The 15,441-nt window shown below is 34.7% G+C and overlaps 1 protein-coding gene across 1 annotated transcript; it reads left to right on the top strand.

Moving 5' to 3' along the window:
• The first annotated feature begins 5,564 nt into the window (after positions 1-5,564).
• On the top strand, positions 5,565-9,556 carry LOC140141325 (frizzled-4-like). The gene is given in 3 exon segments (XM_072163162.1): positions 5,565-5,887; positions 6,023-7,325; positions 7,327-9,556. Coding segments are annotated over 2 exon segments (1,677 nt in total). The 5' UTR covers positions 5,565-5,887; positions 6,023-6,330; the 3' UTR covers positions 8,009-9,556.
• The last annotated feature ends 5,885 nt before the right edge of the window (positions 9,557-15,441 follow it).

Raw genomic sequence — 15,441 nt, 5'->3', positions numbered from 1 at the left:
ACTCATTTTAATGCATTTTTCATGCTGATTCCAAATGTGGTCATGACAGTTTACATTTCTGAAATTTTTGAATTTTGATTTTTGTTTAACTTGTCGTCCCGGGCTTGTCGTCTGCACAGTCGACACCTGCATGGAGAGAGGTAACAATAAAAGTGTCTTGCCCGAAATCACAATCTAAGACATGTCATGTGAAGCCTGGTTTTGAGATGCTTCCCCGGGAAGACACGAAGTCACGTCTTTACGCAAGACATTATAGTCTTATCCCCATGGAAGACACGTGAATGAATATGCCGTCTCAATCATGTCAATTGCATATATAATAGACATGACTGGCTGGATCTCGGTCAGAATCTCAATTGAGCACTCATGTCTCTTGTCTTCAGCCAAGACCTGAAGACATGTCTTTTTGCAAGACACAATTCCAAGACGGTTTGCCAGGACACCATTTTACCGGGACCATTTCACAGTTTCTATATATACACCGTATAAATTCCTATTTTTTATACTAAACAAAAACAATACATGCATGCATCTTCATAATAGATGATGTGATCCATGTTTTGGCGTGAAATTAAGGAAACATTTATGATTTAATTAATGGTTTAATTAAACACCGCATCCTACTTGTGGCAACACACATGTCACTTCTATCATAGGCCTATTCAAGATTGTCAAGGAACATCATTATGACTTAACATAAAATGGAAATGAAACAGCAAAAATTAAAACGGCAATGACAACCACGATGACAATAAAACAAAATTAATAGGCTAGCTATTATAAACATATGTTATATTTGAGTTTAAAAATGTAAACTTTAAAAGCTTAAAAATAATAAGACCCGGTGTTTTGAGTAGAATTTTAACATTACATGTTTTTAAAACTGGTCTGATTAGGCAATTGATTGGGCAATTTATATAAATCAATGCATTCATACATTATGCATGTAATCAATTCCATGCGTAATTACAGCTCATTAGGGCATTAATTAGGCTCAATTTTAAAACCATTTTACGGATCTCCCGATCAATTTGTCATTTTATATTGATCGGACATTTCCCATAATCATGAGCATCCTAATCCAATTAGCTATTCCAGTTAAAATCCATACACCCCCTATGGAAGACATGACATTAATCTTATTATGTCTTTAATACATGGCTTTTGGCTTAAGGGGATCCTACACCCCTGCCCAATTTTGTGCCTATTTTTGCATTTTTCTCCAAAAATATAGCGCATTGGTGACAAGTAAGATATGTATATTATAGGGGCAAGGACTACAACTACTGCACTGGAAACTTTATTTCAGCACAGACAACAATTGTGGAGTTACAGTCAAAAATGAGGAAAAACCAATATTTGATCAATAAATCAATAACTATACTTGCCTTTGAGTTGCTGAATTTTCAGTGCAGTAGTTGTAGTCTTTGCCCCTAATATACATATCATACCTGACACCAATGCGCTATAATTTTTGAGAAAAATGCAAAAATAAGCACAAAATTGACCAGGGGTGTAGTACCCCCTTAAGCACTATAGCATGACTACCATGCTATATAATGTTAGCACATCTGTGACACTAACAAAGGTGCCAAAATCTGAATTTTGATGATTTTTACGTATGATTTTTTACGATCCTTCGGATGAGCAAATCAATGAATATATAGGCCTTTAATAGGGCCGTGAGGAAAAATTGGCTCAAATTCACACAATGTCCCTTTTCCTTAAAAGTCATTATTTTCAGAAGCTGAGATAATGAGATTTCACAAATTTTAGCAAAATAATTATCTTGGCCAACATCCATAAGATCCCATTATTACTCCAATGCACGGACAATTCCTTTCAAGATTTTGTATTCGCTTGTATAAAAACCTGTGCGTTACACCTGTCAGCTGTATTGAGCTATTCCAGTTGAAATCCGTGCACCCCCTGTCATGCTTATGGAACACATGACATTAATCTTCCACACAGGGAGTGTAGATTTCAAAATGGAGTCACCCATTCAGGTAACCCATTCCCATTCCCCTCCCAATGTCTTCCGAACGGGGTGTATGGATTTCAACTGGAATGCCCCAAATTTCGCTAGGAGTTTTAACACATGCTCGCCTACCAGGGCCCCAGCAAACACAAAAACGTTTTAAAAACGTTTTAAATAAGTTATATTTTGGCTTTTGGTTTAGCTAAAAACGTTTTAATAACATTAAAATGTCGGGTTATATAAAGGTCATGATAACGTTTTAAAACGTTTTGTATGAAAACACACTACAACAATATTTTAAAATGTTTTCAAAAAATGTTATTGTAAACTATTTTTGAAAACATTTTTGCCAAATATTGTGTCAATACTTAAATAACATTATGTTAAAATATTTGAACCCAGCAAACACAGAAATGTTCTTAAAATGTTTTTTCAAAACCTTTTAATAACATTTAAATGTCGGGTTATATAAAGGTCATGAAAACGTTTTTAAAACGTTATTGAAAATATTTTGGACAAACATTTTTCGCAAAATATTTTTTCAACCCCCAAATAACATTCTGTTTAGAATGTTTTGTATCAAGTTTTCAAGAATGTTTTTGGAATGTTATTAAAACGTTTTTATACCCTTTATATAACCCGACATTTAAACGTTTTCTGGAAAACATTTTTGTTTGCTGAGCAGTAGATTATCAAAAAATGTTTTTAAGGTTTTGAAAACGTTTTATACTCTTAATATACCCTTTATATAACCCGACATTTAAACGTTTTCTGACAACCTTTTATAACCTTTTGCGAATGATGTCGAAAACGTTTTGTGTTTGCTGGGGCACAGTTCTTTAGATATGACCTTTAATGTGCTGGTACAAAAACTCATACCCTGTAACTTGAGGTCAAAGTTTGATATGATGGAAGTTTAATGAACTGTGACAATGGAAACGAGGTCATGAGGAGCAATTTGTTTTGTAGTCTTTCTTTACAGTCGTCGTCAACTTTTCTCCGAGTTGACTAAAGGAGCAAACAAACAACCCCAAACTGCAGAAGTGATAATATGAGGTGCGAAATTTGGTGGGATTTTTGACCTCGAAATGTGACAATTAATTGATCTGGGCCTAATAGTGTCTATGTTTGGGAAGCAAGATAGGTGCCATGATAAGTCCCAAAACCCATCGATACAATAATTTGAAAGAGTTCGTGGTGGTTGGACCTATAGTACATTAGTACTGTACTTGTACAGTAGTCGAAGCCATACCCAGAGACGGGAACGATTGACCCCCCCCCGTTACGAGTTACGACACGGACCCCCGCCCGGTCGTAACGACCCGGACCCCCGCCCGGGTCACTCCAATGAACTTTTGTGACCCTCCAAATGATTTTAATTTTTATTCTATTTCCGGGCCCTTAATTGGCACCCATTTATGATGGACCGTACTAAAATTACATTTGGTATTTAACATTACGAGATGCAATTAATGGGCCTGATCAAGGTCCAATTTCTCGAAGCTTGGCTAGTGGTCAGGCTTCCTAAGCCAGCAGACTAGCCCTACCAATGTGGATTCATTTGATTGATTTATCTTTCTAGATGTGAAAATGCAAGCACTGGTATAGAACTAATAATTGTGCTTCAGCATAGGCTTCAGCCTGACATGCCTGGTGGCTTATAGGAAGCCTGGCCACTAACCCCATCCTTCGAGAAACCGGCCGGGCCCTATACTCGGAATGGAAGATAAAGCAGACCGGGCAAGCAGGTCTCTGGATCAACCTTGTCCTTATATAATTGCCTTCAGGACACGAAGTCCCTCGTGTCCCTCTCATGACCACATGTCAACTTACACTGCTGATTACGCGGGGTGGGGCAACCACTCTTGGTAATATTATATGAGTTCTTAATTGAGACTGCAGATTGAGTAGTATGACCTAATGAGGTCAAGTTGGTTGGTTCATTTTTGGAGTCGTGAACATGTTGCATATCAGAGAAGCCACTAAATACCTTTATAATCATTAAACCAGTCCTTTAGACTTTTAAGTCTAAAGGACTTAAAATAATCACGCTTATCGTGGTTAGGCCTATATAGGAAGTTGTTGGGAAAAATGGGAGGGGTCGAAGGACGTGGCATGATGATGAACGTTGGGACCTGGAGGGGAGGGGCAAATTTCGTGCATGTTCACGGACACAACCCCTCCATTGTAACCTGATTTAGAACCGTTTCAAGGACCCGGCGTAAGTTTCTTCCAATACTACTAGTTTTAGGGCCTATTTAGACCTATAATTTGCATATTACCCATTTCACCAGATATTTATAGCTATCTTTATAGGCATATGCATGGGACCATTTAACACCAGTCTATTTAATATATGCGCTTCATATGTCACATGATTTATATCATCAATGTTTATTATAATCATAAATATCACTTGAATTTTTATTAGTCTGACTTCGTCTTAACCCAGATTCTGCTGTTGTAAATGGGTAGCGCCATATAAATAAGCCTTTTCACGAAACCACTTACTATATAGTACTAGTAGGCCATACCTACTATAGTTTTGTAACAATACAACTCGAAACAAAATTTGAATTGAATGGCCCTCTTTTCTCCGTTAGCCTATGCGCCTCATAAGAAAGTCTGCTATTCAAAATTCACTGGATCTTGACAAATTTGTATACAAACACTTACAAACAAAGATCGATTCTTTAAGTGCATTTTGTTCAAAGAATGCATGTTTGCTGAAGCTTGTTATGAATTTTCTCTGAAAATCAAGTGGGATTTCAAACACATAAATCCTCGTGAATCATAAGTTAAAACGAGGATCAGGGATACCGACTACTGATGCAGCTGATCTGATGAATTTAGCTAACAAACAATTGTACACAAGATCGAGTTTTTTACTAGTCATGTTTTAGTTCATTATACCTTTGTATATAACTCTCCTTTTTAAAATCAAGTACTGTCAACACTCACATCGAATGTTGAGTAGCTTTGAGTAGCACAGACAACAAACCCTCTAACAATAGCAGAAAAGGTTGAGGTGTGATTTTTGTTTGATGGCGACATAGAGCTCACATAGAAATCGAAATTTAGAGATGATTTTAAAAGTGTTTATTTGACAACTACTAGAATTCGAAGCTATTTGTGTATGCATAAAGGTATGTGAGAGGTGTGATTTATCCGTCGGATTTGCGACTTCACGGCAATTATTTGTGCTAAAAATCACACAAGAATGGAAAAGCTTTGGGTGGCCATGTAAAATAGGCATTAGAAATTATTCGAAGACATGGCTTTACAACTATGTGTGAATCTGCGAACTTTGCGCAATAACAAGCTTACTTAAAAATAATCTCATTGACGAGAATAATCACTTTTGCAAAATAATTGTTATACGGGAAGGAAAAATAGATTATCTATAATACTAGATATGTAATTTAATTTACAAGTGATTATTTATGCGTCAGTGAGCAGCCAATCAAATGACGAGAATGGCAAGTCACGGAATGTTTTGGAGGTGAAGTGGGAGGAGCTTACTACCGAGTGAAGACGGGAAATAATAGTTGGTTGTGATGAATTCAGACGCGTGAGGGCCAAATGGCGAATTTTTGCTAAGGCACGGCGACATCGAAGACGGAATGTTTACTCTGAGAATTACTTGGCCAGGCAAATCCCAGCCAGTTTGATAGACAGCTGGGCTAGAAAAACACGGCAGGCATACATAGCATACAACAGTGAAAAGGTGCATTTGGTAATAGCATTGCACAGCGCGTAATCTCATCACTTCATTGCAGACCGTTGGACCGTACACATGTGAATGAATGAGAGAGACAGAGCAGCACATATTTTGGTGGCACTGGTGGGATAATACGTAAAGCCATGTAATTGAACTGACGTTGTTGTTGTCGAACTTCTATATACTTGGTAATTACTGTTCTTTTTACACACACTAGTATTTATACTATCACAGATTATAGAAGTGGTGCTGGTGGATACAATGAAGTAGGGAAGCTTATCAACTTGTATTTACAGATATATATTCTTTTTTTTCTGTTTCAGAAATTTCAACGCAACTTGGACTACGCTACCACTACGATGCTGTTTACCTAAGGTCGAAGTGAATGGAACTTATACCATGTAGCTGACTAAATGTGTGGGGAACTAAAACTGTACTTGAGTTAGTGTTTTAGATATTCGCGATACCAACACATGTGTGAAATTGGACGTGTGGTGTGTGGTTGGGAACAGTTTTAGCGTTACATGCTGTTCAATAAGTACATTATTGCCGAATGACTTGCACCGATAGTGTGTCCACGTTCTACTACTATCAGTGATTTTGTACATGTACTGTAAATATCAGCACGATCATGGGTTATGGACTTAAAACACGTGGATTGCTTACCATGGATTTATACTTTCTTGGATATATCACATTGTTTTGCTGTGTGTGTTACTGCAGCTCGCAGCCAGCTGTTCCCATGGTGCCCGATGGGGGCATTTTAGGTCATGACGAGTTTGATGAATTCAATCCAAAACCTCAGAAATGTGTACCAATTACCATTAAACTTTGTCAAGATGTCGGGTACAATTTAACTCGTATGCCAAATCTTGTTGGACACGAACTTCAAAAAGATGCTGAGTTGCAACTGCAAACTTTTACCCCGCTGATCCAATTCGGGTGTTCAGCTCAACTTCGGTTTTTCCTCTGCTCCGTCTATGCTCCCCTATGTACTGAGAAGATAGATGTCCCGATTGGGGCTTGCAGACCAATGTGTGAACGGGTTCGATCTAAATGTGAACCGGTTCTGAACAAATTTAACTATCCATGGCCTGCGTCTTTAAACTGTTCGCAATTTCCACCTAAAAATGATCGGAACACAATGTGTATGGACCAAGGCCCAACTGGAGACGCGGAAGACGGCGAATTGTCACCAGGAGTACCGGGACATGGTTATCGTCCGGGTGATCAGGACGGAGAAACCGGAACAGGAACGGGGACTCCGACTTGTTTAGGAAACAAATGGCATTACGTGAAACGATATGAAAATTGTGTATTAAAGTGCAACGAAGATCTCCTGTTTAACCAGAAAGAGAAAACCTTCGCAGAGATCTGGATGGCAATCTGGTCGGGATGTTGTTTCATCTCGGCAGCTGCTACAGTACTGACATTCACTATTGATCCTGCTCGCTTTAGATACCCCGAAAGACCTATTATATTCCTTGCTATGTGCTATACGATCTACTCTACTGCGTATATTGTCAGACTGATTGCAGGTCGCAATGTCATCGCATGCGACACTGATGGAGTTGAAAAATACCTGATTTTAGAAGGATTACAAAACACTGGTTGTGCAGCAACATTTTAATTTTGTACTTTTCGGCATGGCCAGCTCCATTTGGTGGGTGATTTTAACTTTTACATGGTTTCTTGCTGCTGGATTAAAATGGGGGCATGAAGCTATACAACTGCACAGTTCTTATTTTCATCTTGCTGCGTGGGGTATTCCATTTATTAAAACAATTATAATCTTAGTTATGCGTGTAGTTGACGCCGATGAACTTTCCGGCATGTGTTATGTTGGCAACCATAACCTTCAAGCATTAACGGGCTTTGTTTTAGCGCCGCTTTTTACATACTTAGTCCTTGGAACTTTATTCTTACTCGCTGGTTTTATTTCATTATTTAAAATCCGTTCGGTCATGAAAAGCGACGGAACAAAGACAGACAAACTGGAAAGGCTCATGGTCAAGATTGGACTCTTTTCAGTGCTCTATACAGTACCAGCCACAGTGGTAGTGGCGTGTTGTTTTTACGAACAGAGTAATAGAGCCAGTTGGTTAAAAGACGGCGTTAGTCCAAATATTGAAGTTTTTATGCTCAAAATATTCATGTCACTTGTCGTGGGTATAACATCCGGGATGTGGATTTGGTCAGCGAAAACATTGAACTCGTGGAGGAGATTCACGCATAGAATCGCACCTGGACTTTGTGGTGGAAAACACCCTGGATATGCAGGGGCTGGTGGTGGTGAAACGGCGGTGTGAACATTTTCTGCCTAACTATACCACCAACACTTTAAACAGTATAGCATCGCTTTTTGCCTAACTTTCTAGGTACATGAACAGTGGCGGCGCATGCACACATTTATTGTTCAATGTGTGTTTTTATTTTTAACAGAGCATTATTGAAACGTTATGGTCAAATTACTGTTGTTTATTTATTTGTGTTTACACCTTCATTCGTTTTAGACTGTATTCAATACAACTCAGTAATCTACTATAAGAATACTTTTCTCATGGCAGAAATAACTAATTTTGACCATTTTGAAGATACTTTTTAAAATATTAAAAGTACAGAAATGCAGAAATCTCAAATTATTAATTTTCTTCAAATTCTACTAAAAGAATACTTTTCTCATTATAGAAATAACTAATTTTGACCATTTTGAAGATACTTTTAAAATATTAAAGTACAGAAATGCAGAAATCTCAAATTATTAATTTTCTTCAAATACTACTAAAAGAATACTTTTCTCATGGCAGAAATAACTAATTTTGACCATTTTGAAGATACTTTTTAAAATATTAAAAGTACAGAAATGCAGAAATCTCAAATTATTAATTTTCTTCAAATTCTACTAAAAGAATACTTTTCTTATTATAGAAATAACTAATTTTGACCATTTTGAAGATACTTTAAAAATATTAAAGTACAGAAATGCAGAAAATCTCAAATTATTAATTTTCTTCAAATTTTGTTTTTCTCTCGTTTGCTTTTTTATTAAAATAAAATCTATATTATTAGTGGTAATTTTACAAGATTCAGGTTAATTTTAAACTTAATTTCACAAGAAGTCTGGTTTTTGAATACTTTTTATCGATTTTCACTATTTAATAAAAAGCTTTCTGTATTCACCACGTTGACACCATTGCCGTCCCCAAAAATTCGCATTTTATTATTTCCAAAGAAATATATGAATGTTTATAACCCTATTATACACTGTAATTCATGCTAATTGCAAATTGGCTGCAATTTACTTCCGTATTCCCATTCACTGTATATAATAAAATATAAATGCTGGAAAAATCACATACAATATAATACACTGTTAAAAAGGTAGTTACAATCAGACAAGGAAATTTTTACCCAGATTGTTTATTATTTTACCAAACCTTGTGTAAATTTAAATATGTGTAAAATTTTAAACAACTTGAAAAAAGTAAATCGGTTTTCATTTCCAGTGAAGTCTGATGATGTATTTTTGATTAACTTTTTATGTTGTCGATTTTTAATATTCATCATATTTTGTGGAAAAAGTCAAAGTTTGTAACCACAGTTTTAACAGTGTACATCTGCATAATTATTATAAAAACTAAATGGCAAACTGGTATGGATCTAGGCAGGTCTCTTTCTTAAGCCTGTCATTTATTAAAAGCAAAGAAGAAATGTGTAAATGTATTTGTTATTTTGCCAAAGAAAAATAATATTGTTGTCAATATTATTATATTGTTATTATATAAAAATATGTAATACTATGTGTAACGGCGTTAGAAAGTGATGTTATAAACAATGCTGAAACGTCATAAAACTTACATTTTGTTTGATTTGTGTATTTTAATGTTGTCATTTCCCGTAGATTTTAATTATATGATGACCCAAAGCCAAGTAACCAACATTAAGTTTGCAAAAATCCAGAAAGAGGCACATATATATATGGGCTTTCAATGTTCTCTTCAGAATGAACATGATGAACCGAATAAGTCTATATTTTGTGAATCTGGAATCACGATCGCATTCGCACAGACTCTGGAAAGGACTCCTTTCTAGATCTGAGACTGTGCTGAAATGCAAGTTCTCTTAAAACTGTCGTACCACGGCAAAAGGGTGCAAATACGTATTATTGATCAAAGAAAGAGTAAGTAGGTAAAGAAAGAACGTTTGCATTTGATCATGTTGAACACCAATTATTTTACAGGGATCGAATTTGTGGTTATAGGGTTTGAAATTGGAATGTTTCATCATATTTAAAGCCACGTAAAATGAAAAATGTCATTTGTGCCCTTTTTACGTGTGTTATAAAATAACAGTGAACCCTATTTTCATGATTCCGATACACACCTCGCAAAATTTAATACAATTCATAAAATAATTATGAATAAGCATGATAAAATTTAATTTTATAGTAATTTTTGGGAAACTTCATATTTTCTTGTACAAATGTAGCTCTACTTTATTATAGATTCATGCCCTTTTTCCAGATTTTACAGTACTGCATGGGTGTAAAATTTACACTGCGGTTTTACATTGCCGTTGTGATTTTATTATATTGTTTTTAGGAAACTAATGAACACAAAACTTTGTAAAACATGATGCACTTCAATTTCAAGTGGCTAACCGTGTTATAATGTAACACAACCACATTTCACCATGTCAAGACGATAGGAATTCTGACATACATGTACTTCATTCACGTTTGCGTGAGAGACTTGGCATTTTACGCCTGGAAGTCATTTAACCTTTTGACCTCAATCTCTTAACCTCTAACCCCTCTGAAGGGATCTTATGCCATAATTCACAAGGGAGCTTTTGTGGAGGTTAAAGACCGAGCAGTTGAAAAAGTAATTCAAAGGACAATCGGTAAACATTCGGGGAAAAACATTTCATTTTTGTGGGTACAAGCAGGGGTCCAAAATTTGGTGTTCAACCGTTTTGGAAGTCTTATTATACGCATGCATGGTTCTTCGTGTGCATCTTTTATGAAAAAATCACAAGTTCAACAAAGTCTTACAAATAATTTGCAAAATAATTTGTTGAAAAAAATGCATGATTTGCGTATTATTTGAAAATTTTAATGTGGGCATGGCATTATATTGACGTTTGTTTATTTATATATTCTAATATTTAATTATCTCAATATCATGAACCACAAATTAAGACAGGCTATGCCTATTTATTCCGGCAAAATGTATGCAAAGTGTTACGAATGTCGCACATTTTTAGCAGTAACAATGAAGCGAAATTTAACAGAACTTCAAGTTCAACTTCATAAATCTTCATTCCAACTTTGTGCTCAACTCAAAAGAATACAGCAAGTCCTATCAATGAACTGGTAATACAATATATGAATATTTTTTGTGGTTTATACCAACAATAGCCCAATATAATAAATTCATCGTAATGGATCCAAGATGGCGAAGAAGTATTGGATACCTAAATGTGCCCCGTGGTTCAGGATTCCGTGCCTTTGTGGGAACAATTCTAAAAAAAAAGTTCATTGTTTGTTCAGGCAAAGGTGCAATTGCCGTAGCCGACCTTTAACCTTTTATAGTAGCTTTTCTCGAGAAATAATGACATTCTGAAAAGAATAGAGTACTAGTATTATGATATAAAAGGTTCTCAGTAGCTTCAGGGATCAAAGTATATAATGCATGGTTTGAAAATTATCTCAGATTTTGTATCCAAACTTGTAAAACTTTTACAGGAGGGATAAAATAAAGGATTTCTCCCGCATCATACATGTACGTATTCAGATATTAAAAGAGGAATACATTTACACGATGTAGAACCAGGAGATAAAATTAGGACCAAAGTCTTTTCTTGCCCTTCCTTACAACTGCTCTATAGCCCTTGTCAGTGATCCTTTGCAAATCACGATTCACAAAGTGAACACACTCTACGTTCCAAGTACAACTCGAGTATATTAACCTAAACAGTTCTGCCTAAACAGTTCTTAAACTAACCTGTATGTATAGCTGTCACGTATAGAACCTCTAGAACCTTTTTTTGTACATGCAAAGTGCAGGCTATACCCAATCAGCGTCACATTATGCGGTATCTTGACAGACAATGATGCATGCCTCCTTGTAGGCCTATTGAACTTAACCTATACATCAAAATACGTGCATAATGATGAAGTTCAAATTTCACTGTTTTTTCACTGTTTTTGCCAATACAGTAGTGTATAAGCCTAAAATGCTTTATGATATTATATGACTGATACCAGCCAATAAAATAGTACAGAGATGGCAGCCCCTTCCTTAGCGTGCTGCGCTAGCTATAATTGTACACGCCCAATATTACCCAAAGAAAGAACTTTACCACAGTCCCACAAAACGATTCGGACCGACATGGCCATCTTCGAAAGCACGATATACTTGTTCAAAAAACTAGAGAAGTTTTTCCATTGCCAAAGAAGTTTCAGTTTTCTTAATGATCAAATGCACTTAAAACATGTAAAATAGTCTCTTTTTATGTTGATTTACAAAATGTAGGTACATGTACTAAAAGAACTGTTTTACAAAACTGACCGACATCAATTTTCTCTGAAAAAATCCTTTCTGTGACAAGATTATTTTAATAATAATGATCATGATCTTGTGAGATTATACTTATAGAAATAGAAAGGCACTTTCTAGAGTTAAGCCTAAATAATTATCTATTATTTTATAATTATTATTATAAGTGCCTTTTTATACGTTTTCTGGTAGAAAATTGCAAATTTTGGATTTATAGGGTATTTATTCTCGTGAAGCATGCTGGGATTGTATTTGCATTTATACTGCATGCTATTTGCACGTTGTATAAAGTGGCAGGTCGGCAAATACTAAAACTCACCACTTGGATATCGTTGGGAAGTTAAAATATACTAGTACACAGCACTGCTTGCATAAAAATTACCGATGATATCTTTAATTAAAGTTTCGACGACAAAGAGTTTCTTTAACCAGGGATGTACTTAGCCTACATAATGCAACGCGTGCGTATGCACTTTTTGGACTGTTTGCTAACAATGGAAATTTAAAAAACTGGACTTTTTAAAAAGATTTGAAATTAATCTCCTCTTTTGGGAAAATATATTGGGATGATATCTTTGAAATTAAATAAAGTAATGGCCACAAAAACGGCGCGTGTGTCGTATGAAACTTACACGTTTGCAACTCATGTATGTATTTGTTTTAGGAAAAAGTGGAACTTAGCCTGTGAAAGTGGAAATAAATCTTTAAATGGACTTCTGGTTCTGGTCAAATACTTCCCAATGCTTCATATGAAACCAACAATTGGATTAATTAGTAAATGGGCATGCACAATTGTATGAAATGAATCCGGTATATCAGTGATCATTACATATATACATGTATATAGGCAAATGAAAGAAACCTTTTTGAGGTCGGCCTAATTTAATCCACTGTGAATTTACGGTTTAAGTTAAAGTATTATTAACAAAAAAATCAAATCAGATTTAAATGTAGGACAATATCTAGTTCCAGTAAGTTACGTTTACTTGTACCATGGAAGTAAGAGTAGCCTTACTTCCATGCTTGTACCTAGAACGCTGAACCAGTTTATACAAGCAAGCATTGTTTTTATTTTAGATATGCTTGGGATTCCTTTCATTTGTAAGGATTCATGATCTAAATATAAATACCAATTACCAACGACCATAGTAACTGGTATACTATTCTGTGTTCTTTAAAATATTTCAATTTGCCTGGCGACCCTCGGATTTCATTGGATCAACTTGATTTGAATTTTGAACCATGATGACATTTTCATATACGATACATGAAATTCCTTTTCTAATAAGGCAATATACTTTTCTTCAAAACAATACATGCGATATAAATACCTTTGGGTTTTGACCAAATATTTGCGTGTTTACAGTCCAAACAGGATAACTGACCCGAATTTAGAAGTCAATCAAATAGTTAAGGTGATCCCTAAGAGCTGCCAATCACAATCATTTTGAGTTCCACTGTTTGGTGTTTAATAATGTACATGACCCGTGCCAGAGCCCAGAACGGACGACATTAAAATCCCCGAAAAATTTAAATTCTTCTTCTGAAAAGCATAAGCCTAAGGAATTCAGGGGCGGAAAACTGTTGGGTCGCACTAAGTAAAGTAAACCTAACTTAAACTTAACTTAAACTTAACTTAAACTTAACTTAAACTTAACTTAAACTTAACTTAAACTTAACTTAAACTTAACTTAAACTTAACTTAACTTAAACTTAACTTAAACTTAACTTAAACTTAACTTAAACTTAACTTAAACTTAACTTAAACTTAACTTAAACTTAACTTAAACTTAACTTAAACTTAACTTAAACTTAACTTAAAACTTAACTTAAACTTAACTTAAACTTAACTTAAACTTAACACAAACAGCTCAACTTAAACTTAACACAAACTTAACTTAAACTTAACATAAACTTAACTTAAACTTAACATAAACTTAACTTAACATAAACTTAACTTAAACTTAACATAAACTTAACTTAAACTTAACATAAACTTAACTTAAACTTAACATAAACTTAACTTAAACTTAACTTAAACTTAACATAAACTTAACTTAAACTTAACATAAACTTAACTTAAACTTAACATAAACTTAACATAAACTTAACTTAAACTTAACATAAACTTAACTTAAACTTAACATAAACTTAACTTAAACTTAACATAAACTTAACTTAAACTTAACATAAACTTAACTTAAACTTAACATAAACTTAACTTAAACTTAACATAAACTTAACTTAAACTTAACATAAACTTAACTTAAACTTAACATAAACTTAACTTAAACTTAACATAAACTTAACTTAAACTTAACATAAACTTAACTTAAACTTAACATAAACTTAACTTAAACTTAACATAAACTTAACTTAAACTTAACATAAACTTAACTTAAACTTAGCAAACTGAACCTTAACATAAACTTAACTTAATAAACTTAAATTAAACTTTAACTTAAAGTTAACTTAAACTTTGCGAGTTCATCTTTTATTTTTTTTAAATGTGCACATCATTGCAAAGTTTTGGCCAATTTTGTCCCAGTATTTTGAAAGAGAGGGGATAAGTTTCCAAGGTTACCTATGTTAAAGTTCATTAGCGGGCCCCTGATTCAAGCTACCAGCGAAGTTTCCCTAAGTATTCTATTGTTTTCAATTGATTTGTTCCCAACATGACTAAAGTTTATGACATTTCAAGGTAACCTCTTCAGAATATATTTCTTTACAAATTTTTTTCCAAGACTAAAATCATTCTACCACAACAAAACCAGCATTGCCCCCGATTTCAAGAGTTCTCAAAAGACTATTATTTTACCGGGCAAAATGTGTTATGATAAAAAGTTTTTAATTCACGCATGGTCTTTGACTCGGAAAATTGAACGCAACCTTTAGGCAGTTTATTTAAAGAGGGCAATGCGAGTTTAACGGTATGTGCGGTTTCGGAATGAAAAAAGGAAACAAAATACAGACCCGGAATACATATAAAAATGTATTATTTCATGTTTTATTTAATTATAAGAATTTAAATTATTATAAAATGCCTACGCTATCAGCATTATTGGGAATGTGAAGGTTGCAGGACTTTCAAAAAAGCGAACTTCCATTCTAAAATGAAGTGCACTGTTTGCAGGGCCGTTCCGACCATTAGGCCAGGTAAGGCGGGTCACCAAGGTCGGGAA

This window comes from Amphiura filiformis, chromosome 19 (genome assembly GCF_039555335.1).
Source record: "Amphiura filiformis chromosome 19, Afil_fr2py, whole genome shotgun sequence".
NCBI lineage: Eukaryota > Metazoa > Echinodermata > Ophiuroidea > Amphilepidida > Amphiuridae > Amphiura > Amphiura filiformis.
Note: the sequence above shows the minus strand (reverse complement) of the source record. Positions and strands in the feature narration are given on the sequence as shown.